This window comes from Penicillium maclennaniae (genome assembly GCF_028827695.1).
Source record: "Penicillium maclennaniae strain IBT 15551 chromosome Unknown utg000005l:1.0-2652337.0:1.0-2654196.0, whole genome shotgun sequence".
Lineage (NCBI taxonomy): Eukaryota > Fungi > Ascomycota > Eurotiomycetes > Eurotiales > Aspergillaceae > Penicillium > Penicillium maclennaniae.
Window position 1 is genome coordinate 340698 of NW_026623217.1, and position 23164 is coordinate 363861.

Sequence of the window (23164 nt, forward strand, 5' to 3'; positions counted from 1 at the left end):
TCAGCCCTGTCAGTTGGCTTCCGCTTTGGGAGTCACCTTGGGAATATCTCCGTCCCATTGAATCTTCATTGTTGCGGGATACGGCGATAAGCTACTGTGCTCAGCATCCATGTACATGGTGATGCCGCCAATCACCTTGAGCTTCTTGAGTTGACCTTGGGGTCCAGGGGTGCGGCGGAGGTTCTCCAGTTTACCGACTATTCGGAGCATGGTCGGTAGTGCGACCTTAAAAATATCAAGGCCGAGGCACTGGTGAGGGCCATGTCCAAAGAATATGTACTCGCTTAGGTCACGGTCCAGGCGGACCTGTTCGGGGTCGGGGAAGGCCACGGGGTCGTGGCTGGCGGCAACCTGAATTATGGTTAATAAAAGGGTATGTCAGGCAGCAAATTATAAACTAACCAGATTACAGAGAATCTGCTGGCCAGTCTTTAAAGTCAACTTCTCTCCGTTGTCATCGATGACTGTAGGCTTTGCGACCTCACGGGGCACTGCAACGGATGAGCGAATTCTGGCACCCTCCATGAAGCTGTAGACGCACAGTCAGTGAGAATTGATTGACTGATGATTGGGGATTATGAAAAAAAGAAAAACTCACTATCGTAGAAGCAGCTCGTCAGACTCTGGCGAAGTCTCCTTCGACAGACGCTGGATCTCCGCCAGATGAGCCGCGTTCTCTTTCTCAAGATAGAAGTCAAGACACTGAACAAACAGCTGCGCTTGGTTGGCGACCATCGAGCTTGCCGACGGAAGGATATGTGTCCACACAACTTCCTTGGCAGGCAGTCCACTATCCAGTAGACGCTTGATCATATGCTCGCCATAGTCACTCAAGGCATCATGACGGTGAAGATGGCTGACTATTTGGGCGACGATTCCAGCTTTGTCAACAACCTCAACGTTGGCCATGACCAGCTCGCCAAGCTGCTGGGAGACCTGACGGGATGCTTGCTCAAGCTGGAAAGACTTGGAGACATCAACATCATAGAATATGCAGGTGAAGATCAAAGTCATGATCTGGTGGAGCTCAACCTCAGTGAAAATACCTCTGGGGTTGGACTCTGTCTTGAGCGGGAGAGAGAAGATGCTGGCACAGAAATGAACATGAGCCAGATTGGAGACATCTCGAGCGATGTCAATCTGGCTGACACCAGCGACTTTGTATGATTTCGTCTTCAAAAGTTGCAAGGTAATATCTTCATAGAACGCCTGGACCTCTTCTCTCCACTTCTCCCGATAAAGAGCCTTGCCCATCATCTTTCGAGATGCTGCATTTGCCGGGAGATCACCAGACAGCATGAAGTTTCGTCCATAGGGATGACCATCACGTTGTACGAGGAACTCGATCTTCTTTCCCCAAGTCACTTTGAAAGCTTCCTGGTCCGCAAGAATAGCCTTGTTGGCAGCATGGGAGTTGATCAGCTTGGGGGCGGGGCTGTAAGTGGCCTTATCGAAGCTGTACATGCCAGCCATTCCGAGATTGGCAAAGATTTTTCTGTTCTCTTCGGGAATTGTCATGGGGAAGTGCGCGTAGATTGAGTCTCCACGGAAGTGGTTGGGGAACGCGCGCAGAACAAGCTTGTAGAAGACATGGCCTTGATCTACCGAGTTGTCGTAATCGACCTCGTTGTAGGCCCAGTTTGTAAGATTGTTGGGAGTATAGTCAACAGTGTAGAAGCGGTCACCACGGACAAGAGCAACCGCATCCGAGAGGACTGCTCTCGAAATGGTAAAGTTGGTGCAGAGGCCACTGCCCGGGGCCATTGCCTTTTTCGCATCCTCCACAATGATACCTGGGTAGAGTTCCACTTGGTCGGGGTGGTCATAGAAGTGTTTGAGCTGGTCAACAATATATGGATCTGAGTTGATTTCCTCGAAAGTCTTGTATGGGTCCAAGCTGAAGAATGATCGGAACTCGTTCAAGGTGGCCAGGTTCCAGTTACGTGCCTGCTTAATGCCAAGGACCTCAACGCTGCGGAGAATTTCCGGCACATTGGAAGCTCCAAAGGCACCAGCAACGTCTTCTACGCTGTCTTCAAAGATCTTGACGAGGTCATCGTCAGGGAGGGTTCCATCTGCGTTGCGGTTCAGGTTCGCAAATGGTCGTTCGAGAGGGTCCTCGGAAAGTTTTGCCTCCCACCGTCCCAAGCCACAGCCAAACTGCTGCATGTTCACTGTGTGCGGATCTTTGCCTGCAAACACCTCTTTATAGAGATCCTCAGACCACTTCTGATCGCGCTGCGAGATGCAGGAGTGCCATCGGTAGACCAGGTTGAACTCCGCCGAGGCCTGGTTACCAGTGGCCTCGGTGGCCGACTTGATTTCAGCTCGAGGATCCAAACTCCATTTGCTATCAGTTCGATTTAAGTTGAGAATGGTCCGGACGTAGTCCTTCAATACGATGTTGATGTAGAGACCACAAGTAACCAGACGGGCGGTCTGGAAGAGATCATTGTCCCAGGTGGCATAGGCTGTGGTGTTGGACTTATCTGGTTTGGTAAATCGGCCGCCTTCATTGATCTCCGCCAGCTGTGTGACGACGAAATTGTGGAAGCGGTTGAACATGATCAGCATGACACCGACACCGGGAGGGAAGCCAAGAATACGCTTTGAAGAGAAGCAGTCGGGCTTGAGTTTTCCATCTTCAAATGTTCGCACCGCATTCTGCTCGTCCTGGTTGTTGCCGTAGAGAGGCTGCAGGTCCAAATATGAGGATGTCAAAGACGAACTTGCATCACGAGGATTGGTTTGGAAGAGATCTGGCCTTCGTCAGCGCGAGCCTTGGAGCTTTCAAGAATTGGTGCTCATGCCATACCATGAATAATAATGGATGCCAGATAGAAGAGAATGCTAGAAATCTTGGCGGGGTGCTCCTTGAACTCTTTCCGCGCTAGCAAACTATCGAAAAGCTGCTCCGGATCTGGAAGTGAAGCAGACCGCATTTTCTTTGGTTGGACCGATCGGGCATAGGGAGTCCCAGCGGCGCCAATCTGAGGCCAGAGAAGATTCTTGTGCAGACGTTAGCAGAAATCTTATCATCAGGAAAAGCAGCACGGACATTTCCTGATCCATCCGCCTTCCGGTACAAGGCATCACGCCCAAGGGAGCTGCAATGTTCAATTAGTATATCCTCCGGTTTATCAGCTCGGAATCAAAGATGTCTAACTCACGTAATAGGAGGGTGTTGCAGATCAGTCCATAGAGTTTTGAGGAAAGTGTTCGTAAGTTCTTTTCCAATGTGTGAAGTTGAAGGCAAGTCTGCCGCAACCTATTGAACCGTGAGAGAGTGCAGGTGTTCGCTTACCACTGTAGACATACCTCGATCACTTGTTCCATGATATACTCCCTGTCATTGACATCATCACCGGTGATTGCGCTTTTCGCCGTCACCGCCAAGCCCTCGAGATCCTTGATGGGGAGGTGAGGGATGTCTTTGATAATGCCAGTAGATTTTTCTTCCTTGATGTAGGTTCCATCGCCAGTCTCAGTTGGCAAGGGCCTCAAGGACGCCTCAACGATCTGCTCAACTTGGACAAGGGGACTTTGCTGCCATTGGCAGCTTTCCTGCGACGGTCAAACATGTCTGGGTTGGAGAGGCGTTTGTACAGTGTAGAGATTCCCATATTGACGATTTTCTGGATGCGGACCGAGGATGTTAGTTCTGGCAGGTACTCGAGAAGTAAGCGCGAGCCGGGCGCAAAACATGGAACAGGATTGCCAAAGAGATGCACACACCTGTAGACCAATTTGATGAAGCTACTACACTTTGCCAAAGGGTCTAAGGCAGGGAGACAGGAGACTGGAGTGGCGAGGATACTTCCACCTCTGCGAAACGGCAAAACCTAACAAGGGTCAGACAGATCACGTCACAGGGATCAAGCAAAACTAGATCCTCAGGTCGCGGAGGATAGGGAGATATAAAGCAAGTGATGGGGGGGCCAGCTTACGGCTGAAATAGCCCCTCAACCCAGGCACACGAGTAGCGTGTGCATAGTTTCCTCTCGAAGACATCTAGTGCCACAACCCTAAGCCGGGTCCACGATGCACATCTGGGAAAGGACATGCGACGCCCCACTTGCATGCGAATGTTGGAGCAGTTCTCATTCGTGCGTCCCAGACGGAATCCCCATGTGAACTACTTGCCTTTCCCCATTCCCCGCCTCTTTGCTTCGCCATGCCCGAGTCCGAGTCAACCTCGAGAGAAAAGACAAACTGACAAAGAGATTATCAACACTCAGAGGAATGAACTCGAGGCGTCCCTCGCTAGGCCGCCAGCTGAGTCTCACCATCAAATTGCCCCAGCGTCATTGGCACTCTGACAGCTCGCATTAACTCGGTGGGGAATGCATTGGCCAATGCGGATCCTCTGTTTGTTTAACGAGCATCTCGATATGCACAGCAAACAAATTCGAAAGCACGAGCTCGGGTGCGCTAGCATCCCACCAGCGATCTGGCCAAAGACAGGCCCGGGAACCCCGGTTAGTCCCTGCTGGACGAGGCGTTCATTGGCGACGCTCGGGCAGACTAACTGCGGCTGAGCAATTAGTCCGCGCCGGCCTCGTGGCCTTAGCCAGGCAACGAACATTAGCAGATCTGCGTGTCCCTTTCTCGCGCCCGTTTATGGATCCGCTGGACTCCGCCTCTCGAGCGGGCTTCTTTCAGCTCAGCCCGTTTTCCTGCTGCCGAGACTTCCTCGCGTTGCGTTGCAATTCATGCTGCTAAGGCTATCTCGTGGTGGTTTCAAGTTAGTCCGATTCGGTTTGCAATTCTCTGTCAGCACAGTTACGCACAAATATTCAATGTTGGTTTGCAGCCTTATCGAATTCACTATAATAGTCTCGTGATGTGGTAAATCCTGGAGCCGTCCATACTGCACCAAGAGGAAAATGAGCCAGTGAATTTGCTTCTCCCAATCTTTCTGAGCCTGACTAGGCCAATGTCCACATACATTCGTATACATAGCTTGATTTTCTCTCCATGGCTCAGCTTTAAACCACCGCGACGTGATGTGTGCCTGTTGCTGAGCCTGTGCATTGTTTACGCCTGGCGAGTATAATCCCAACCTCAGGTGTCAATATCACGTGGGGTCAACCGAGGTTCTCAACATTTCTCGATACCACTGGGAAACCTCGACCTACTCACTCTGTCGTTTCAAACCGATTGAGTTTGCCATATTGATCATGGCGTCCCAGATCACGCTCGCCGTCGAGCCGCGGGGTATGAATCTTCAGCTCCTCGCTCGAACCTGAGCTCTCGGAGAAAATCACTGTATTTGCACAAAGCTAACAACAAACAAGGTAAACCCATCAAGAAGCTCCCTAAGACCATTACAGTCAACCTCGACACCAATGGAGAGGAGCTGCATAATTCCATTGCCAAGGCCTCCGGTGCCTCCGTTCACCGTCTGCGCATTACCAAGGGAAGCGACCGCAGCGTGGTTCCCAATGACAAGGGCACCACCATCGACGACACCGGTCTCCGGGAGTCAAGCGTGATTCACGTCAAGGACCTGGGTATGTCGAAATGCCCGCCAGATATGGACTTGAAAGACCTCCCGCGTCACCGAGCAAAGCTAACATCAAATTTCCAACCAGGCCCCCAGATCGCATGGCGCACCGTCTTCATCATCGAATACCTGGGCCCCCTCCTGATTCCAGCCCTCTTCCTTTACCCCCTCCGTTCTCTTCTGTACTTCAACTTTGAGACCATTCCCGCACCTTCCAACACCCAGATCCTAGTCTGTGCTCTCCTGACCCTGCACTTCCTGAAGCGCGAATACGAGACCATCTTCGTGCACCGCTTCAGCAACGCTACCATGCCCGCCCGCAACATCTTCAAGAACAGTGCACACTACTGGGCGCTCTCTGGATTCAACATCGCCTACTGGGTCTTCCGCCCCGACGCGGGCGCGGCCACTCGAACACCCAACACTGCCCTCGTTTATGCCGGTCTCGCGTTGTTCATTTTCAGCGAGGTGGCTAACTTGAACGCGCACATTATTTTGCGTGACTTGCGTCGGCCCGGTACTACTGAGCGTGGTATCCCCTCTGGATTCGGGTTCAGCTGGGTGACTTGCCCTAACTACTGCTTCGAGATCTTGGCCTGGATTGGTGTTTACCTTGTCAGTCAGTTGAGCTGGAGTGTTCTTCTTTTCACTGTTGTGAGTGGGCTGCAGATGTGGAGCTGGGGTTGGAAGAAGGAGAAGCGTTACCGCAAGGAATTCGGTGACAAGTACAAGAAGAAGAAGACTGTCATTCTCCCCTTCCTCTGCTAGGTGTGGAATTTACCAGTCTCTATGTGAGAAAAACGTCCCCTTCTCCGTGGACGAAATGCTGGGAAATATTGAAATAGGAAATTAATGGACAGACAAGCCAAGTCTATCTATTACACGAGTCCCAGACTCAAGACTCAAGTTTTTTTTACGCAGGATGTGTATAGATATTAAGACCACACTTTACGAATTGTGTCTCCGAAAGTCGAATATGGAAATCAGAATAATGGCCATATTCCCGTGAACCTATGCACGCCAAGTGAAAGAGGAAGAAAAGGATAGCCTCGCGCTATATGAGACCAGTATAACCCAAACTCCAAATCATATTATCGTACAGAAAGAGCCATGAGCACGTCAATCAACCTCAGGTGTCCCGCTCGCTCTTATATTTCTTCTGCCATATCTTGTAGTAAGCTTCGAGCTCTGGGCAGTCGCGAGTCGTGGATTGTTCACACGCAGGAAAGCGAATGATGAAGTCGCCATCTTTGTATGCACCATCAGCTGAGGCAGCTGTCGAATCACTGAACGCGTTCATATAGCGTTGAGGGACCACGGCAGTCCGGGAGAGAACAGTCGGGTGCCATTGCATGATATGATCCTTGAAGAGAATTAAAACAGTCAGCCAGATTCCGAAGCCCACAACCACCCCCCGAAGAAACATACCAGCCCATGAGTCTCCGCCTTAGCAAAGTTGTAACTGCGAAACAGCGGATCAAACCACAAGTCCAAGAAATAGCGCGCAAAGTCGCCATTCCTCAGAATGAAGCTCCCGGGGTTCAGATCCTCACTGTCCTGCGTCACGATCAGATCGACGTCCTTCTCCTTCAGATGCGAGAATGTCCTGATAATGCTATCCGGCGGCACAACAGGGGCATCCTTCAACATGACAGACTCGAGCTTGTTGCGCTCTAGAAGGTGTGATTTGAGCGATAGCGCAGGGTTCATGATAAGGGCATGCGCGTTCAGATGGAAGAAGTATTTCGAAGTCGGGTTAAGCGCCATGGCGTGGCGCATGGCTGGAACCAAAGCCCAGCTTCGAGGAGAGTCACCAAAAGCTTCATTGTAGTCCGAGACGCTTGCAAAAAAATTGGTATACCCTAGCGCAGCACACGTCAGTCCCACTCTCTTCCTGATTGAACTATGAACCCAGCAAGATGAGTGAGTAAGCGAGCTTACCATGGCGTGTCGCGTAGTCTTCCCTGTTCGCGACAAGCTTGTTAATATAGCTCTCGCTGAATCGTTCATAATCCAACAAGGTCACGATGACCACACCAGCCGTAGCGGACGGCGCCACGGATGTCGAGCTCGAGGACAAGAAGTGCGAGAACAAATAGAGGATGGAAAGAATTGCAAAGGCGATAATCGCGATCGTCTTGAGCTGTTTTCGCCGGTAGGGCGGTATTCTTGAGGAGCGAGCGCCTGGAACGCTCTTCCGCGGAGGCACGGCGAACTGCATAATGAGGGACCCCGGCGCTGAAGTGCCGGATATGAATGCAGTAGAATTAACGGCTTGAGTGCAGCATTTAAATTGAGCGCAATTGCAAGGTCGGTGAAATGAGATGCAGGGTGTCGGGAGCGAGTTTCATTTCCGAGCTGTGGCCGGTCGACGAATCCGGGGGTGCGGGTCGCATACCAACAATAACACCGTTTTGAGCGATGCAGATAAGGATTCTTGGCGATCAAACAAGGGGTGATAACTAATGGTAGTGCTTTGAACTATTTCTTTTATACCAAAATCGGATTTGAGCCTGGTTGAGAGCATTGGATCGATACCAGATATATCGTGGCCGTTTTGTGGCCATCACAGCTTCTTACCTGCAAGAGTCAAGGTCTCAGATGAGAAAACGAATTGGGTAGAGCAGAGGACAGAATCGACCTATTGTGGACTATCACGCTTGCACATGGCAGTCAAAGACACACGAGATACATACATGATCATGAATTACAAGACCGTGGTCTTAGCTGGTTTACAAGAAGGCAATTGAAATTCAAAACATGGATGTGGAGTATAAGTACACAGAATTTCTAATATGCAAGCCCAATACAATCGCACGAAACGGCTGCCATCATGTTGGTCAACACATGAGGCGCAGGTATGGTTCGAAAGAGGTGAACAGTAGTGGTGGAATAGCGTCAAGCAGTTCGTCGCGGTAATGATACAATGGAAGTAGCGCCAGTCCGTTTTGTCTCGTCAATGAGGAATTGAGACCGTATGTTTTCCAGACAAGAAAGAGATGTCGCCCGTTTTAAAGGTCGAGCTGGTCGAGCTGGTCGAGCTGGGCACGTCGTTGGTTCTGGATGTCGGCCTTGCCCTTCGGGCGGGGCTTCGTGATGGCTTGAATGTTGAGTCTCTCCTCGACCTTCGCCTGGATCTCGGCCTCCTTAGTCTTGATCCACTCATCAAACGGCAGAGGGTCTGCCAGTCCAAGCTTTTTCCGCTCGGCCTGCAACTTTTCTTGGATGGCCGGGGTCTGCATGACCTTGTACCGAAGCTCCCATCCGAACATGCCGAGATCCTTGATGCGACCATTCTTGTCGCTCATGAGGTAGTTGTCGAGGCCACCCTCCTTATAGATCGAACGCATCGCCTCGCGCGTAACTTTAATGCGAAGGTGCTCGCCGAGCGCCTCGCTCCACACTTTCTGTCGGCGGACGTTGGGCTTCCAGCTTCGCCTTGTCTTGCCCTTGTTGCGTCCATCGGAAATCTTGTTACCAAAACGAATCATGGCACCGCCGTAGAGACCAGTATCGGCCTGCTTGTACCACTGTCGGGGGCCATGGGGATAGGCCGGGATGTGCTCGGGGAGTTTCTTGTCGGACTGGCATGCCAGTGATGTCGAGAAGGATCGCTTGGGTGCGGATAATGCTAGGCCGCGGAAAGCCGCAGTGAGAGAAAATGGAGTGGCCATGTTGACAGAGACCAATGGCAAGTTCAATGTGAGTTCGTGTCGATGAGCGAAGAATTTGGGAGCGCGAAAATTGGTTAGTCAGCGCCTCGTCCCCTTCCAACGTAAGGTTGCTCGCGAATTTCTAGGCGCATCTGCGACAGGACCCATTTCTTTGAGCTCGTCCAGCTTCTTTTTTTCTTCATTCACCTGTTCATTCCCTCTACCATGGTCCAGATCAACGAGGTTAAGTCCAACTCGCGAGAGAATAGGACTGCGGCGCACACGCACATCAAGGGCTTGGGACTGCGCTCCGACGGTACCTCAGAGGCATCCGGTGATGGATTTGTCGGGCAAACTAGTGCCCGCGAGGTACGTGTCAGCTCTAGATCGACGGGGAGAGATACATCCTTGCAGAACCCCAACTAACTGGCTGCTATCGATCACAGGCATGCGGTGTTGTAGTCGACCTCATCAAGTCGAAGAAGATGGCTGGCCGAGCTGTCTTGCTCGCTGGTGGCCCCGGTACCGGAAAGACCGCGCTCGCTCTCGCAGTTTCGCAGGAATTGGGAACCAAGGTTCCCTTCTGCCCGATTGTTGGCAGTGAGATCTACTCTGCAGAGGTCAAGAAGACGGAGGCTTTGATGGAGAACTTCCGACGCGCAATTGGTACGCAACAAGATGATACTTGTATAAGGCGATAGCTAACACGAAATTAGGTTTGCGAGTTCGTGAGACCAAGGAGGTGTACGAGGGTGAAGTCACAGAGCTTACCCCGGAGGAGACCGAGAATCCTCTGGCGGATACGGACGCACGATTAGCCATTTGATTATCGGATTGAAGTCGGCCAAGGGTACCAAGAAGCTCCGCCTGGACCCCAGCATCTACGAGGCCATCCAAAAGGAGCGGGTCACCGTGGGAGACGTCATCTACATTGAGGCCAACACTGGCGCTTGCAAGCGTGTTGGACGGTCAGACGCCTATGCAACCGAATTCGATCTCGAGGCGGAGGAGTATGTTCCGGTTCCTAAGGGCGAGGTTCACAAGAAGAAGGAGATCGTCCAGGACGTGACTCTCCACGACTTGGATATGGCCAATGCTCGGCCGCAGGGTGGCCAGGACGTTATGAGCATGATGGGCCAGCTCATGAAGCCTAAGAAAACCGAAATCACCGACAAGCTGCGTCAAGAGATCAACAAGGTTGTAAACCGGTACATTGACCAGGGTGTCGCCGAGCTGGTTCCCGGCGTGCTCTTCATTGACGAGGTCCACATGCTCGACATTGAGTGCTTCACATATCTGAACCGTGCTCTTGAGTCTTCTATCTCCCCCATCGTCATCCTCGCCTCCAACCGAGGCAATACTGTTATCCGTGGCACCGACGACATCAGCGCTGCCCACGGTATTCCCCCCGACCTGCTCGCCCGTCTTCTCATTGTTCCGACCACCCCTTACAGCCCTGAAGAGATCAAGACCATCATTCGTCTCCGCGCAAAGACTGAAGGCTTGAACATCACTGAGCCCGCTCTTGACAAGGTTGCCGAGCATGGCAGTAAGGTGAGCCTGCGGTATGCGTTGCAACTGCTGACTCCGGCGAGCATTCTGGCTCGCATTAACGGACGTCCTGGTGGCATCGAGGCTGCAGATGTTGCCGAATGCGAGGATCTTTTCCTTGATGCGAAGCGCAGTGCATTGATAGTCGCTCAAGACAGCAGCAAATTCCTTCTTTAGAGCTGGATAATGCTATGAGTGGAGAACAGTGATTGAGGAGTTCCATGATATGTATTCCATGGGGGTATTCATTTGTTTATTCGAAAAAGGCGAAATGTGCTTGTCTAGGCTTGATTTAATGTTACAGGATTGGATGTTATTACGGCGTCGTTCCAAGGCTGTTTGATGTAGACTAAGAGCAAGGGATCGAATGTCAAGCTCTGTGTCTATCGATTGTTGCAGGACTTGCAGCATACATTCAAAATCAGCACTGCTTTGGGTTCTGGGCTATTCTGAAATATCTCAAAGAAGACCCTCGACTTCCTCGGTTATCTTACTTATCACCGGGTATCCGTTGTAACGCCGGCTTCAAATCACGTGTGGGAAACTCAACCCAGCCTCCGAGGAATCGCCTCACAATTTCAAATATCTAGATTTCATAACGATAATTTAACGCCCTCGGGACTCATTCTCTACTCCTCCACGAGGAACCGGACTAAGTAATCTTCTTTGCACAGAAGCTCCGCACGGCGGCTCCGAACAGCTTCACCCGTCCCCAGATAACGGTGGAGCCTCCGGTCCCAACTGCCACTCGGTCCTCGCGCAACAGACAACGAACACGTTCTTTCTGAAACCACATACCTTACACGCCTCTCAAGATGTCGAACCCTCTCGATACAGATGCCGGTTCGGAGTTGTTCTCCAGCTACGAGAATGAGCTGAAGTTGGTCCAAGCCGACTTGAACCAGAAGCTCGACCAGATCGCCGAAGCCAGCGGCGAGCAGCGCAAGGCCGCAATCCGATCAGCCGAGCAAGTTCTCGACGAAGCCACAGAACTCGTGAGTCGCTCGCAACCTATGGATTCATGCGATTACCCGACCCTCGCAGCCTGTAAACCACCAACTAACAATCCGCAACAGCTGGACCAAATGCGTCTGGAGAAGCAGAATATCCCATCATCAGCACGCTCCAAGATCAATATGCGATTCCGCAACTACTCAACAGACGTAGACGAGATCAAACGCAAGCTGAAATCCCTCTCGGACGACCGCAAAGCGCTATTCGGTGACCGGTACACCGACGACCCAGTCGATGAGCATCTGGAGCAGCGCCAACAGTTGCTTTCCGGGACTGAACGTCTTGAGCGCAGCTCCGCACGACTCCAGTCAAGTCAGCGACAGGCGCTGGAGACCGAAGACGTGGGCCGTAATGTGCTGGCAGATCTGTACGGCCAGCGCCAGACGATCCAGCACACACGGGACAACCTACAGCAGAGTGAGGGATATGTGGATACTAGCATTAAGACTTTGAGGGGCATGGCCCGTAGGTAATGATCCCTTCCACCTTTCCCCGACAGTCTCAATGAGCTGACTGACATTGGTTAGGATGGCTACAAATCGGATAATTACTATCGCTATCATCACAGTGCTTGTTCTTTTGATTTTCGCCGTTATCTACGGCAAGTTCCATTAGCGTTTGGTTTTTTGGCGTTAATTGAAGGGATTCAGCTCCTATTTGAGATGTTGTATTCTAGCATTTTTGTGAGTTGACGAGAGCGAAAGCCTCGTCTGTAAAGTCTCACTGTAATCAAATACTAGATCATTTGGACGATCCCCTCCTACGTGCAATGACCGAAGAACCAACGGTTATACTATCAAAATCCAAGTAACCATCTCATCTCTATATACATCAGTGGTGTACTGCCAAGCCCTGGCAATGGTAGAAATAAACGCTAATTAGGGTATCTCATGCAAATATAGAACGCTACACCACACTATTCCATCCCAACCATTATTCTCCTCAATTCATAATCCTCATAGCCCCAAAAGCAGCATTAACAACCACTCCCACAAAAACAGCAACACCCTTCCTCCAACTCCAAACCCCCTCCTCCCTTCTCAACCACATAGCACACCCAATCGGCCAAAAAAATCCCATAACGGCCCCCCACAGCATATCATCCATCGCACTCCTCGAACCACCCCCAAACCCCCCGTCATCATCCCCACCCCCACCGTCCCCACCAGCCTGCGCCAAAGCAGCCGTCGACCCCTCATCCATCCACCGATCCTCCAAATCACGCAGTTCCTCACCCGTAGGCATGGTATCCGGTGTTCTGGACACGGATTGGACGGCAAGGAATTGCGAGCGCAGGGCTGTGACTTCGGATGCGGTGAAGCCTGCACTGAGAAGACGGTCGAAGCCCCGAGGTGCGGGAATTGTGGTTGGTGGTGGAGGAGAGGTACGGGTTGGCACAGATGGGAGGGAAGTCTCATTCTGTTTCTGGAGTAGAGTAGAAGACATGTCGGATTCGGCACGGAGATCTGCTTCGGAGAGTGCGATGTCGCCTATGGAGCAGTGGATATAGATCCGGGGTCTACTGTCGCGGACGGCCTGCTTTCCTTTTCCATTTTCAGTTTGAGAGTCCTCATGCTCTGAGTCTGGGTGGGGTGATCGGGTTGGTGATGAGGGGAGCTTCAGAGATGTTGTCAGGGCGGTTGAGTCTTCTAGACCACGGCCGGCATAGATGAGACGGAGGCGGTGGGAGGATAGATTCGAGGGGAGTTTGGCGCGGATTAGTTGTTTGAGGCCGGCGCCTGTTGTTGTGTCGGGAGTTGGGACGTCAAAGAGGGAGGTCCGGGATGGAGGCGGAGAAGCGAACTATTATTAGGAGAGCGTCGGTGACAGGGTCGCTAGCGACGGTGCCGTAGGGGGAGAGCAGGGCTTGTGACGCCATTCTAGGTGCTCTCTGGATTAAGTGCTCGTTCATGGGATCTCCTCAAGTTATTGAAAGTGTCGGAGCTATGTCCGAGGTGGATGCGGAGGCTCCCATCATGTGACATCAGCGATGCGGGAACAGTCACTGCACTCACTTATGGCATGATCAATGCATTAAACAATAACATGATGAGATATAGGTCCTACGCAATCACATAGGGTATGCATTGAGGTATATGTCATTTCATTTATAGTCGAATGGCCTGGTCTATATAAGTAGTATCACAGAATTTGTCTGTTCCAAGAGACATTAGAAAATGTGAAAACAGGAGGAAGGCCGAGTTGAGCATACAAAGGCCAATGTGAACAGGGACAGCCTAAGCCAGCAGTCTAGAACTTCCCTTGGGAAACGAAGGAGCGGCAAAATAGCCGCGGAGAGAGACCGGTGGAGACAAAGTATCGATGGATATAGAGCGTATGTACTAGGCCGGTAAAACGGCCCCGGATCCCAAATCACCCGTTGACAATGATTTAAAAAAAAAACGCCATCCAATGCACCGTATGACAAGACGCCGAGAAACGGAAAAATCAAGATATCGAGAAAGAGCGCTTAGACCATGAAGGACTCTCCGCACCCGCATGATTCCTCTGTAGTCATAAGTCAGCCCACTGAAAATGGAACGTAATTGTAGGTGATCGCCGAAGAGACTTACTGATGTTGGGGTTATTGAAGACGAAGCGCTGGCTCAGCTTATCCTGGTGCCAGTCCATTTCACTGCCGATGATGCTGAATAAGGCCTTGCTGTCGATCAAAACCTTCACTCCGTCTTGTTCCACTACTTCGTCGAATTTGCCCGGCTTCTCTACATACTCGAGGTGGTATGCCAGGCCTGAACAGCCACGGTTCTTAACACCTACTCGAATGTACTTCGGTTCGGGGTTATCCATGAGCTTGCGTAATTGCTGAATAGCCAGCGGGGTCACTTTCATGGCAGCCTTTCTTGCCCGCAATGGCCGACGAGGTTTCGGGGAAGTCTGAGAAGTCTGGGAAGTCTTGGATGTTGTGGGCGACACAGATTTGGACTTCTGAGCTTCCCCTTCACGTACGCTGACCTGGGATGACTGAGATTGTGACGAGGGCTTGGAAATGTCGGACGGGAGAGAGAATTCGGCGGAGATCGAAGTGTCTTGTCCGGCGGAGCTGCGAGGCACCGGGAAAGAGGAAGGAAGTGTATGAGGTCGGTAGGCGGTCGCAGTCTGCATGTCCCGCTTCGAGGACTGATATGTGTTTCCGTAAGATGAGAAGCAGCGTAGAGCGCCGCGGGGGCCTGCCGAGGGCAAAGCCTGGCGGAGGAGGGTGGCGGATGATGTCACTGAACGATGCATGGTGCTGCAGAGACTCATGATGGGGAGCAATCGGTGAGGCGAGGATCTCTGTGTATATGGCTAACGACACATGTAAAGTTCAGTCGAAATGAGAGAGTAGGAAAGATGTTTGAATGGTGTGGAAAGAAAGTCGTGTTTGTTCTTTCCGACACTCCTGGGGTAGCTTAGTCACCCTGGTTGCATGACGTGAGCACAGCCAATCAGAGTGCATGTATTTGATGTATTTGATCTCCTCGCGGTGGCGCCACTTTGACCCTTGTTGTCCTTTTTCTATACTGGACTAGACTCATGTATTGGTGAGGATTTGTCTGATAATGACTGTACTAATACATTTGTTCCTGCAATAAGACCATTATGGGCAATGTAACATGAGAGACCCATCTCCCTTCATGGTCATCCTCCGATTCACGCAAACTGATGCAAATCACATGACGAGGAACCTAGCGATTTCCGGAAGCCGCGAGGTGCGCAGAGCCACTGAATAGAGAAAAATCGAGTATGCAGTAAAACCATCATCTTAAATATTAGGTCCACCTTGAATCACACACACACACACACACACAGCGCCATAGTTCATAGATGTGACCTTCGATACGGGTCCCATTAGTCAACCCAATCTCATTCAATCCGTACCTTAAAAAAGGCCATGTGGCTGGATCCGCAAGTGGCTGGTGTCACTGCCAAGCAACTCCGGCTCCGGACGTGAATAGTGAACTCGTCAAAGAAACATCTGTGTGCAAAGGTGTAAATCACTCCTCTCAAAAGTGCTGTGAACCATGGAGGCATCGCCCCTCACCCAGCAAACGAGACCCGAGACCTTTCAGCCCAAGATTGTGCAGCTTTACGAGACTCTCTTCAAAGTATGTTACACCCCACCATGTGCGATACACCACTGACACGACTAGAACGATGATACAGAGCTGTCCGAGGGCTTCTGGAGGGAGTTCTTCTTGCTGTCTCCGAATCGCAGCCAGCTGCATGCACTGCTGGACGGTCTGAGTGCTGACGAGACGTTGAGTCTGCAGGTGAGTTGTTTGCTGATATGTTTCAACCTACATTGTTCTAATCCAATCCGAATTAGACACAAACGCAGCGTCTTTTCTCCCGCGCTACTCGTGAGGCAGCTTCTGGTGTCGCGCCGGCTGCGTCCTATGCATTGGATGTGAGTGCTCAATTCGGCTAGCAGAATTGCCTTTACTGACCCCCGCTTGAGACCTTGTCGATATTCTTGACCAGTGTGTTAAGTAAGAAGTACACAAACCCTAGCTCAGATGTCATCACCGTTCTAGCTGGGCTGGATGAAGTCGACCATGTCATCTCTGACTTTGTCTCGGTCCTGGACGGGATCATTCGCAATGGCAGTAATCGTGAGTATCCGAGTTTGTAGTCTCCAATCTTGATGAACAAGCTAATAATGTTCTAGTTGAGGTGCGCCGCAAGGCAATCAGAGTGGCCATCGCCATGACCAGCGGGGCGTACAAGACTAGCCTCGTCTCGTATTTTACCCATCGCGATCTCTTCCCATCGCTGATGAAGGCATGTACTACTAAACCTTCTTCGAAGAGCTGGAACTAATTATCATAGTATGTCAATGACTCTGATACACCCATGCAAGTTTTCGACCCTTTTCTTCTGCTAGGGCTCTTGGCAAATTACAACAAGTTTGAATTCCAAAACCCCTACCAGTTGCGACTCGACGATTTCGTCAACGAATCGAGCATTCAAAAAGTTGTGCATGGCGTAGGTCTCACTTGTGGCGGTCTGCGCAATGGCTATATCGCCGTGCAGGATGATGTACCTGAAGGCTGGAACTTGACAAGTACACTCGTCTTCTTTGGCCTGCGGGCACTTACCCCCGGTGCACGAGACAAAGCAACTCCTCCTACGGTTGAAGAAGCAAAGGCCATGTTTGCTGCTCTGTACGACATGAGTTCCCATGATGAAATAAATACACCGCTAATAATGCTTAGACCCGCGCAAGAAGCCGCCATTCTGATGGCAACCTATGACTTCACAAATTCGAATAAGCTCTTTGGCTACCACATGGTCCACATGATGCCCGAGAACAAAACCGAGGAATCACCCTTTTCAAGCTTCCTCTCCTTGACCTCCTACCTCCAGCAGCACGCCTACCGCACCATTAGAAGCGCTCACTACGCTGAATTAAGCCTGTTCACTCTCCGCATCCTAGTCGAAGACCCGACCCTTTGCAAACACATCTGCAGCGATAGCGGAAAACGTACAGTCCGTCTCTGCCGCCAACGCCAGCCCTACCTCCCCTCGTCGCTGGCGACCGGGTCCCCGCAACAGTAATCCTCGACATAATGATCGACACACTCACCCACAATCTCCGCCGCCGCCTGGACGTGAACATCTACAGCCACGTCATCGCAATAACCCTTCGCATCCTAACATACCTCTCAATGAACAAAATCCGCCTCACATACCACTGGTCGGAACTCTGGCGCACCCTCCTCTCAACAACCCGCTTCCTAACAACCTACGCCACGGACCTGACATCCAACCCCAAAATCAACACCCTAACCACCTCTCTTGCTGACCTGATGGCATTCACCGTCTCGGCAGGCGATACTTTCCTCCCGGACCCAGCATCCTACGACGACCTATTCTATAAGCTCGTCGAAACCGGACCTGTCATCTCCAAGTTCCGCGACGTCTACTTCCCCAAAGAAAGGGAAAAAGAAAAAGACACACACTCCGCAGCTGTTGAAACCCTTCTTAGCGTCTCTACGCATTTCTACACTCTTCTATTCCAGTCTGACGGTGAAACTACGGCGGTAGCGCCTAGTCCGAAGCCGGATGGCGAGCCAAAGCCTGTTGCACTACCGGCAATTAAGAAGAGGAATTTGAGTCCGAGAGAGGTGCACCGCATCATCAAACAAGGGTATGACACGCTCAGCATTCAGCCGCCGGAAGGGTTGACGACTTGGTCGAAGTGGAGAGAAACGGAGTGGAAGAGCGAGTTGAAGAGGGCGGCCAGGTGTGCGGTTGATGATGCGAGGCAAATTGTTGCTTAAATGCTTATTTGGATTTGTAGGTTGATCCTCTCCCTGGATGGAGATGGGCTGGTTGTATTTGTCTGAGATCTAGACGTAGCATTGACATAAAAATGAGAATGAATTGCCCTTCAAAATCTTGCTTTTACTGCGTCACTTGGAACGGCAGGGTTGAGATCATTAGTCTATGTTTTGAGTATTCAAGTTGTGGTGTTATTTTGTATTTCTGTCAGCCTAGCTCCAATTACGGAGAAGAGCTGAGATCTAGAGATTTTGATAACCCGTTGAAACCCAAGCCCGCAGAATCCCACGTGCCTCCTTAGCGAAACCAATGCTCATATTCATGCTCATGGCCGGCAAGAAACGTAATGATAAGTGCCGGATAGATGTGCGCCGTGTGATAGAAGAAACCAGTGTGGAAACATCCAGTGTAGCAAAAAAGAAATAAGAAAGAACAAGGGTCGGTGGTTGGAGAAACACTCTGTGGAATAGCTCAACATATGCTGAGAACGCCAGACAATCCCGAAATCAATGTAAAGAGATAGGTGGGCAAGTTTGGTTGATTCGAAAGGACAAGTTTTGAGTCATAATGGTTACCTTAGGAAGACGAGTCGTCGGCTTCGTCGTAGGACTGTTTGGCGGGAATATACTCGGTACGGAAGTACTTCTCTGAGTTCCGGCTAAGCCAAAGAGAGAGCTTGGAGAGTTCTTCCCGCATGCGCTGAGTATTCGAGACGTCCATGTTGGTTTGGGCGAGGAGTTCGGGAAGAAGGCCTGTGGAGTTGAAATTCAGTCAAGAAGAAAATAGGACATCAAGTGACAACCTACTGAAGAGACGGATGAGGTGCTCGGCGCCGTAGACATCGACAGGGCCGAAGTTCTTCGTATCCTGGAACTTATTCCGCAAGACACGGTACTGAGCGCGTTCGTAGCGATATAGAAGGACCTTGTCGAGCATGACATCGAAGTATTCGAGCATGCCCGCGATGACCTCGTCGAGGACGTCAACATCAATGCGATTTTCGCGACGCTTAGGCTCCTCCTCGTCGCGCCAGTCCTGTAAGATCTGGCGGACGGGCTTGGGAGCCGGAAGAGCCACGACGCTGCCATTCTTGGTGACACGCTCCCAATCGTCCACAATGAGTGATTTTAGGTTGTCGGGCATCACAATCCGGATGCTGGGACGGATGTTGAAGCTCTCCTCCTGTCATGTCATTAGTTGCGAGCGCCTCGTGGGTGACCAAGTTGTCCTCCGGGTAGAAGTCAAATGGAAAGTCGCCAGGGGGATGAGATAGGTATGAAAGAAACGAGGAGTCGTAGGGCTCTCCAATATCATAGGTTTCCTCGATATCATCGAATTCTTCGAGATCGTTCCGAACTCGGTGATTATGAGCGTCCTCGAGATCATCAAGGTCACAGACTTCATCGAGATCATAGGATTTCCCAGCTTCATCGAAGTCATCGAGATCAGAGAAGAGGGGGAGACCCCTCAGACTATCAATTTCCAGGGGGGTGAAGGACCCCTCGGTATCATAGGGAAACTCCAGGTCATAGGATACCTCAGAATCACAAAATTCCTTGAGATCATATAATTCCTCGCGATAATCAGATTCTTCGACTTTTTGAGATCCCTCGCGATCATCATAGTCCTCAGGATAAGGCTCGTGCTTCTTCATGCGAGCCATATCGAGGATGCAATCTAAGGGCTGGGTGAAAGACAAGGAAGTGAAGTAAGATGGGGGGAAGAGTAGAAGAGACAGGGTGTATAAAGTTAAAAGGATGCAAGGATGGCACGAATGAGACGGGTGAGAGAAGCAAATGATAGTGTTTTTGTAGGGCAGGCATCAACTCAACAAGCAAAGAAGCAGATGAAAACTGATAACTTACTTTCTCGATGTCATTTTCTCCGCGCGCACGCTTCCCACCACGGCCAGGCACAGATGCGCCGCGCTCCTCGCTATCCCGTACCGAGCTGCGGTCGGACATGGCTCGCTTCTTGGACGCGGGCTTTGCTTGCTTGCGGGCAGATTGCTCGACATCGCGGCGCAGGTTGGATGCCAGCTCACGATTCTCATCGGACGCCTTTCGAAGGCGATCCTCCAATACCCAGTCATCCCATCTACTCGAAAGTGGTCAGCCCGTGCCGCTAAAAGGTTGGCGGATTTCGCCGCCAGCGAGATGGAAGTGAGAGTATTTCAGTGATGTAGGGGGCATGGACAGGCCAGTGAGGTTGGGATGGGACTCAACAGACGACGCCGGTTGGGCTTATCGACCAAGCGCATTTGGAATCGATCCACCATGTTAGTGGTGTTGAGAGGTTTCGCAGATGTAAGTGAAGCAAAACGTGAGAGAGGGAAGAAGGATCATGGTGAGGTAGGAAAGAAGCAGAACAGCACCAAGACATCGAGCCTGAAAGCTGGCGGGGCGAAAGAGTGCGTCCAGGTTCAAGGTAATGAAAAAGAGTACATACGTGTTCTTCCACCCCTTGTAGTGGACCAGATATTCATGAGGGCTCTTTTTGTCGGAGGGGTCCTTCAAGCGCACCTCGAGGATTTTGGCATCGTAAAGTAACTCTTGGTGAAAGCAGAGGACCTTCTCGTCCTTGCTGTACATTGATGGTGGCATGATGATGAAAAACAAAGATTGAAGACAGACAAAGTGGAGGGGAATGGGAATGGGAATCGAATAAGTCAAGTTAAGATCTGGGAAAAGACCTGAATGCGAATCTTATCGGCGAGGCAATGGGTCGTCGATGCCTCCGGGCTGCAGTTTCAATTCCTCGCGAACAGTCTTACTCAGACGCAGGAGCTGTATTGTCGATTCTCGACCGCAGAGGCGATGCCTGGGGCGAGGCCCAGTATGCCAGATGTCCTTGACAATGGCTCTGAATCGTTCTGCCCAGGCTTGGGGGAGATTTCCACTCCTTTTCGAACTTGGAACCCTTATATGATGCCAAATTCGGCGTGTAGTTGGCTGAGACTAGTGTCTTGTAGCTCTGGTTGCTCTGAATGCTCCAGTTGCTGCGCGTAGGGCGATGGAAAGAGGTTGATGCAAAAGGCGGAACGGCCACTGACCCCTGGATCCGTGCGGGAACAACTTCGTCAACACCTACCACGATAGTGCACCACTTATTTCGTGCTTACAGACTGGTGTTCGCTGAAGAGTCCTGATCCAGTAACTAACGGCCTGGGTTCATTGCGACTCTTCTCGCGACCGCGCTTTGCCAGATTCGGGAGGCGTGACGCGATTTCGCGATTTCGCGATAAGAGACCCAGCATCGAGACTACGCATACTTCACCAGAATCTTCGCCTGAACCTATCTGACTAGTTCATGATCATGGCACCCTCAGAGGAATCAATTCTGAGTAATTTTCTACTCTCGCCCGCACCGCTGCCAACTGTGCTGTCCCTGCAGAAATTCACAGAGTTCTTCCCCAAGCGGTTGCGCAATCATCCGCACATCCGCACTCTGTACCGTGAGTTACAGCAAGTGCGTGAACATGACATGGACCGGGTCAATGAAAATATCGACCGAGAGCTCAAGCAGGGCGAACAACAAAAAACCGAGCTCCGCAAGGCCACTCTTGCTACGGAAGTGGAAGCTGCCACTAAAGATGAGCAGCGCGAAATGGATGTCGATCTCCACATGTTTGGTCAAACTCATCCCGGCCCAGAAGACTACCACTCTGTAGCCAGTCTTCTGGCTGAAATGGAGGCAGCGTGTGCCACGCTCGAGCGTGAGATCTCCGATGTGGATCGTGAAGCTGAAGGCCTTTTGGAAGAGCTCAGCACCATTGTTGGGGACATGAGTGATCTCCGCTATGGCAAGCTGCAGGGGCCAGCTGGCACCGCCAACAATGTGGCTGAAGAGGCCATCAAGGGTCTGCAGAATCTTGAGGATACTTGCTACAGGAGCACTTCGTGAGATGAACAGAACCAACTGATTGGCCTCGATGTGGCTAAATGAATTCGAGATGATCCACCGTATTGGGCTCGTATGCAAGAGTTGGGGTAAGTGACTATGTCCCAGCAATTACACAAGAGGCTGACTTTGGCAGTGATCTAGCGTATGTGGAACACTTTGCAAAGCATAGGCCGTTTGCTTTGTCCTCAGACAACAGGACCTCTGCTTAACTATACATCTCCGCGACTCCTCGCTTGGGTCTAAGCCGAGGCTGATGTTTTCCTCCCAGTTGCTTAAGCTCTGCATTACAAGAGCAATGCACATAGGATCTCGCCCGAGGTATAAGCGGTCAGGATCACAAGGATATCAAGAAGATACCAGTAAGGCGGCGGTCACCTATGTAGCGCCTGCATCTGCAAATGGGCGAGCAGCAGCCATTCGTCCCAGTGATAGATATGAGAAGATTTAAACAAGAGCATGGAGTTTATCAATCAGCAGTGATGCACCTTCATTTTACATTGAGTCATGTAGTTCTGAACTCCCGCCCAAGATGGCAAAACCAGCAGTTTACACCGGTGTGGGGTCACCCGCGACCCGCGTCGCGTTAGACCTGCACTTTCCCTCACTCGCAGAATCTCCCACACTAGTCCGCAACAATGCCTTCGATTCGATTACACACGCGCTCTTCCGCGCCCGCTGTATCAGCGACAGAGACATCGTCCTTCCCTCTCACTAACCCTCTCCCGCAACTCCTCCAAACACCCTCCGGCCTTGCGCTCCTTGAGCTTCAAGGCACGATCAACCTCCCAGAACATGAACCAGACACAAGTCCAGATGGTTCACCCAATCTGAATGCCCCGTCCGTCGAAACGCCCATCGGAAAGATCATGTTCCCCGACTATTCATTGCTCAACCCAGACGACACGAAGTGGATGAAGCGAGTCTATCTGTATGTCGGTCGGTATCAACGCATGACTGGCGAGGTGAAGAAGCTGCCGCGACCGATAGCAGTGCTGCAGAAGCGTGCTGGGTCGGAGATGGAGGAGTTGGAGATTGTCGAGGTCGTGCGATACAAGATCTTCTTCAAGAATCGACCAGAGCCTGTCAATGATATTTGAGGTCCTTGGGATACCCTCTATTTCATCGGCAGAACAATGGGCTAACCGAAGCCATCTTATCACGTCAAGCCCACTGGCAAGGACTGACCCTGCGCTGAAGCTACATTGAAGCTCAGCCGGTTACGGCACCCTGGATACAAGTTCCATCAAAATGC

The 23164-nt window shown here is 51.3% G+C and overlaps 12 protein-coding genes across 12 annotated transcripts; 6 read left to right on the forward strand and 6 right to left on the reverse strand.

Annotated features, from left to right (window-relative positions):
- Positions 1 to 9: 9 nt before the first annotated feature.
- On the reverse strand, positions 10 to 3623 carry N7477_005357 (peroxidase/cytochrome P450 family protein; the record flags this gene model as incomplete). The annotated part of the gene is made up of 8 exons (XM_056967020.1): positions 10 to 351; positions 403 to 529; positions 599 to 2759; positions 2816 to 3008; positions 3059 to 3107; positions 3171 to 3268; positions 3319 to 3527; positions 3572 to 3623. The coding sequence occupies 8 exons, from the start codon at positions 3621 to 3623 to the stop codon at positions 10 to 12; spliced, it is 3231 nt and encodes a 1076-aa protein (XP_056821774.1).
- A 1557-nt stretch (positions 3624 to 5180) lies between these two features.
- On the forward strand, positions 5181 to 6274 carry N7477_005358 (trans-2-enoyl-CoA reductase (NADPH) TSC13; the record flags this gene model as incomplete). Its single annotated transcript, XM_056967021.1, has 2 exons — positions 5181 to 5217; positions 5298 to 6274. The coding sequence occupies 2 exons, from the start codon at positions 5181 to 5183 to the stop codon at positions 6272 to 6274; spliced, it is 1014 nt and encodes a 337-aa protein (XP_056821775.1).
- Positions 6275 to 6635: 361 nt separating this feature from the next.
- N7477_005359 (putative alpha-1,6-mannosyltransferase subunit) lies at positions 6636 to 7727 on the reverse strand (the record flags this gene model as incomplete). The annotated part of the gene is made up of 3 exons (XM_056967022.1): positions 6636 to 6869; positions 6935 to 7368; positions 7448 to 7727. 3 exons carry the CDS (start codon positions 7725 to 7727, stop codon positions 6636 to 6638), a joined length of 948 nt encoding a protein of 315 aa, XP_056821776.1.
- A 790-nt stretch (positions 7728 to 8517) lies between these two features.
- Positions 8518 to 9180, reverse strand: N7477_005360 (mitochondrial 54S ribosomal protein bL28m; the record flags this gene model as incomplete). The annotated part of the gene is made up of 1 exon (XM_056967023.1): positions 8518 to 9180. The coding sequence occupies one exon, from the start codon at positions 9178 to 9180 to the stop codon at positions 8518 to 8520; it is 663 nt and encodes a 220-aa protein (XP_056821777.1).
- A 204-nt stretch (positions 9181 to 9384) lies between these two features.
- rvb1 (RuvB family ATP-dependent DNA helicase pontin) lies at positions 9385 to 10887 on the forward strand (the record flags this gene model as incomplete). The annotated part of the gene is made up of 4 exons (XM_056967024.1): positions 9385 to 9528; positions 9606 to 9825; positions 9876 to 9911; positions 9941 to 10887. 4 exons carry the CDS (start codon positions 9385 to 9387, stop codon positions 10885 to 10887), a joined length of 1347 nt encoding a protein of 448 aa, XP_056821778.1.
- A 638-nt stretch (positions 10888 to 11525) lies between these two features.
- N7477_005362 (v-SNARE protein VTI1) lies at positions 11526 to 12339 on the forward strand (the record flags this gene model as incomplete). The annotated part of the gene is made up of 3 exons (XM_056967025.1): positions 11526 to 11705; positions 11787 to 12193; positions 12252 to 12339. 3 exons carry the CDS (start codon positions 11526 to 11528, stop codon positions 12337 to 12339), a joined length of 675 nt encoding a protein of 224 aa, XP_056821779.1.
- Positions 12340 to 12666: 327 nt separating this feature from the next.
- N7477_005363 (DSC3 family protein) lies at positions 12667 to 13603 on the reverse strand (the record flags this gene model as incomplete). The annotated part of the gene is made up of 2 exons (XM_056967026.1): positions 12667 to 13527; positions 13553 to 13603. The coding sequence occupies 2 exons, from the start codon at positions 13601 to 13603 to the stop codon at positions 12667 to 12669; spliced, it is 912 nt and encodes a 303-aa protein (XP_056821780.1).
- Positions 13604 to 14194: 591 nt separating this feature from the next.
- On the reverse strand, positions 14195 to 14988 carry isa1 (Fe-binding Fe/S cluster assembly protein ISA1; the record flags this gene model as incomplete). The annotated part of the gene is made up of 2 exons (XM_056967027.1): positions 14195 to 14232; positions 14298 to 14988. 2 exons carry the CDS (start codon positions 14986 to 14988, stop codon positions 14195 to 14197), a joined length of 729 nt encoding a protein of 242 aa, XP_056821781.1.
- Positions 14989 to 15746: 758 nt separating this feature from the next.
- On the forward strand, positions 15747 to 18008 carry N7477_005365 (ARMH3 family protein; the record flags this gene model as incomplete). The annotated part of the gene is made up of 8 exons (XM_056967028.1): positions 15747 to 15830; positions 15876 to 15995; positions 16052 to 16132; positions 16184 to 16337; positions 16394 to 16506; positions 16555 to 16889; positions 16941 to 17209; positions 17239 to 18008. The coding sequence occupies 8 exons, from the start codon at positions 15747 to 15749 to the stop codon at positions 18006 to 18008; spliced, it is 1926 nt and encodes a 641-aa protein (XP_056821782.1).
- Positions 18009 to 18585: 577 nt separating this feature from the next.
- N7477_005366 (Chromatin modification-related protein eaf3) lies at positions 18586 to 20612 on the reverse strand (the record flags this gene model as incomplete). Its single annotated transcript, XM_056967029.1, has 4 exons — positions 18586 to 18761; positions 18816 to 19191; positions 19875 to 20106; positions 20458 to 20612. 4 exons carry the CDS (start codon positions 20610 to 20612, stop codon positions 18586 to 18588), a joined length of 939 nt encoding a protein of 312 aa, XP_056821783.1.
- Positions 20613 to 21318: 706 nt separating this feature from the next.
- Positions 21319 to 21912, forward strand: N7477_005367 (Cnl2/NKP2 family protein; the record flags this gene model as incomplete). Its single annotated transcript, XM_056967030.1, has 1 exon — positions 21319 to 21912. The coding sequence occupies one exon, from the start codon at positions 21319 to 21321 to the stop codon at positions 21910 to 21912; it is 594 nt and encodes a 197-aa protein (XP_056821784.1).
- A 635-nt stretch (positions 21913 to 22547) lies between these two features.
- Positions 22548 to 23009, forward strand: N7477_005368 (Ctf8 family protein; the record flags this gene model as incomplete). Its single annotated transcript, XM_056967031.1, has 1 exon — positions 22548 to 23009. The coding sequence occupies one exon, from the start codon at positions 22548 to 22550 to the stop codon at positions 23007 to 23009; it is 462 nt and encodes a 153-aa protein (XP_056821785.1).
- Positions 23010 to 23164: the final 155 nt, after the last annotated feature.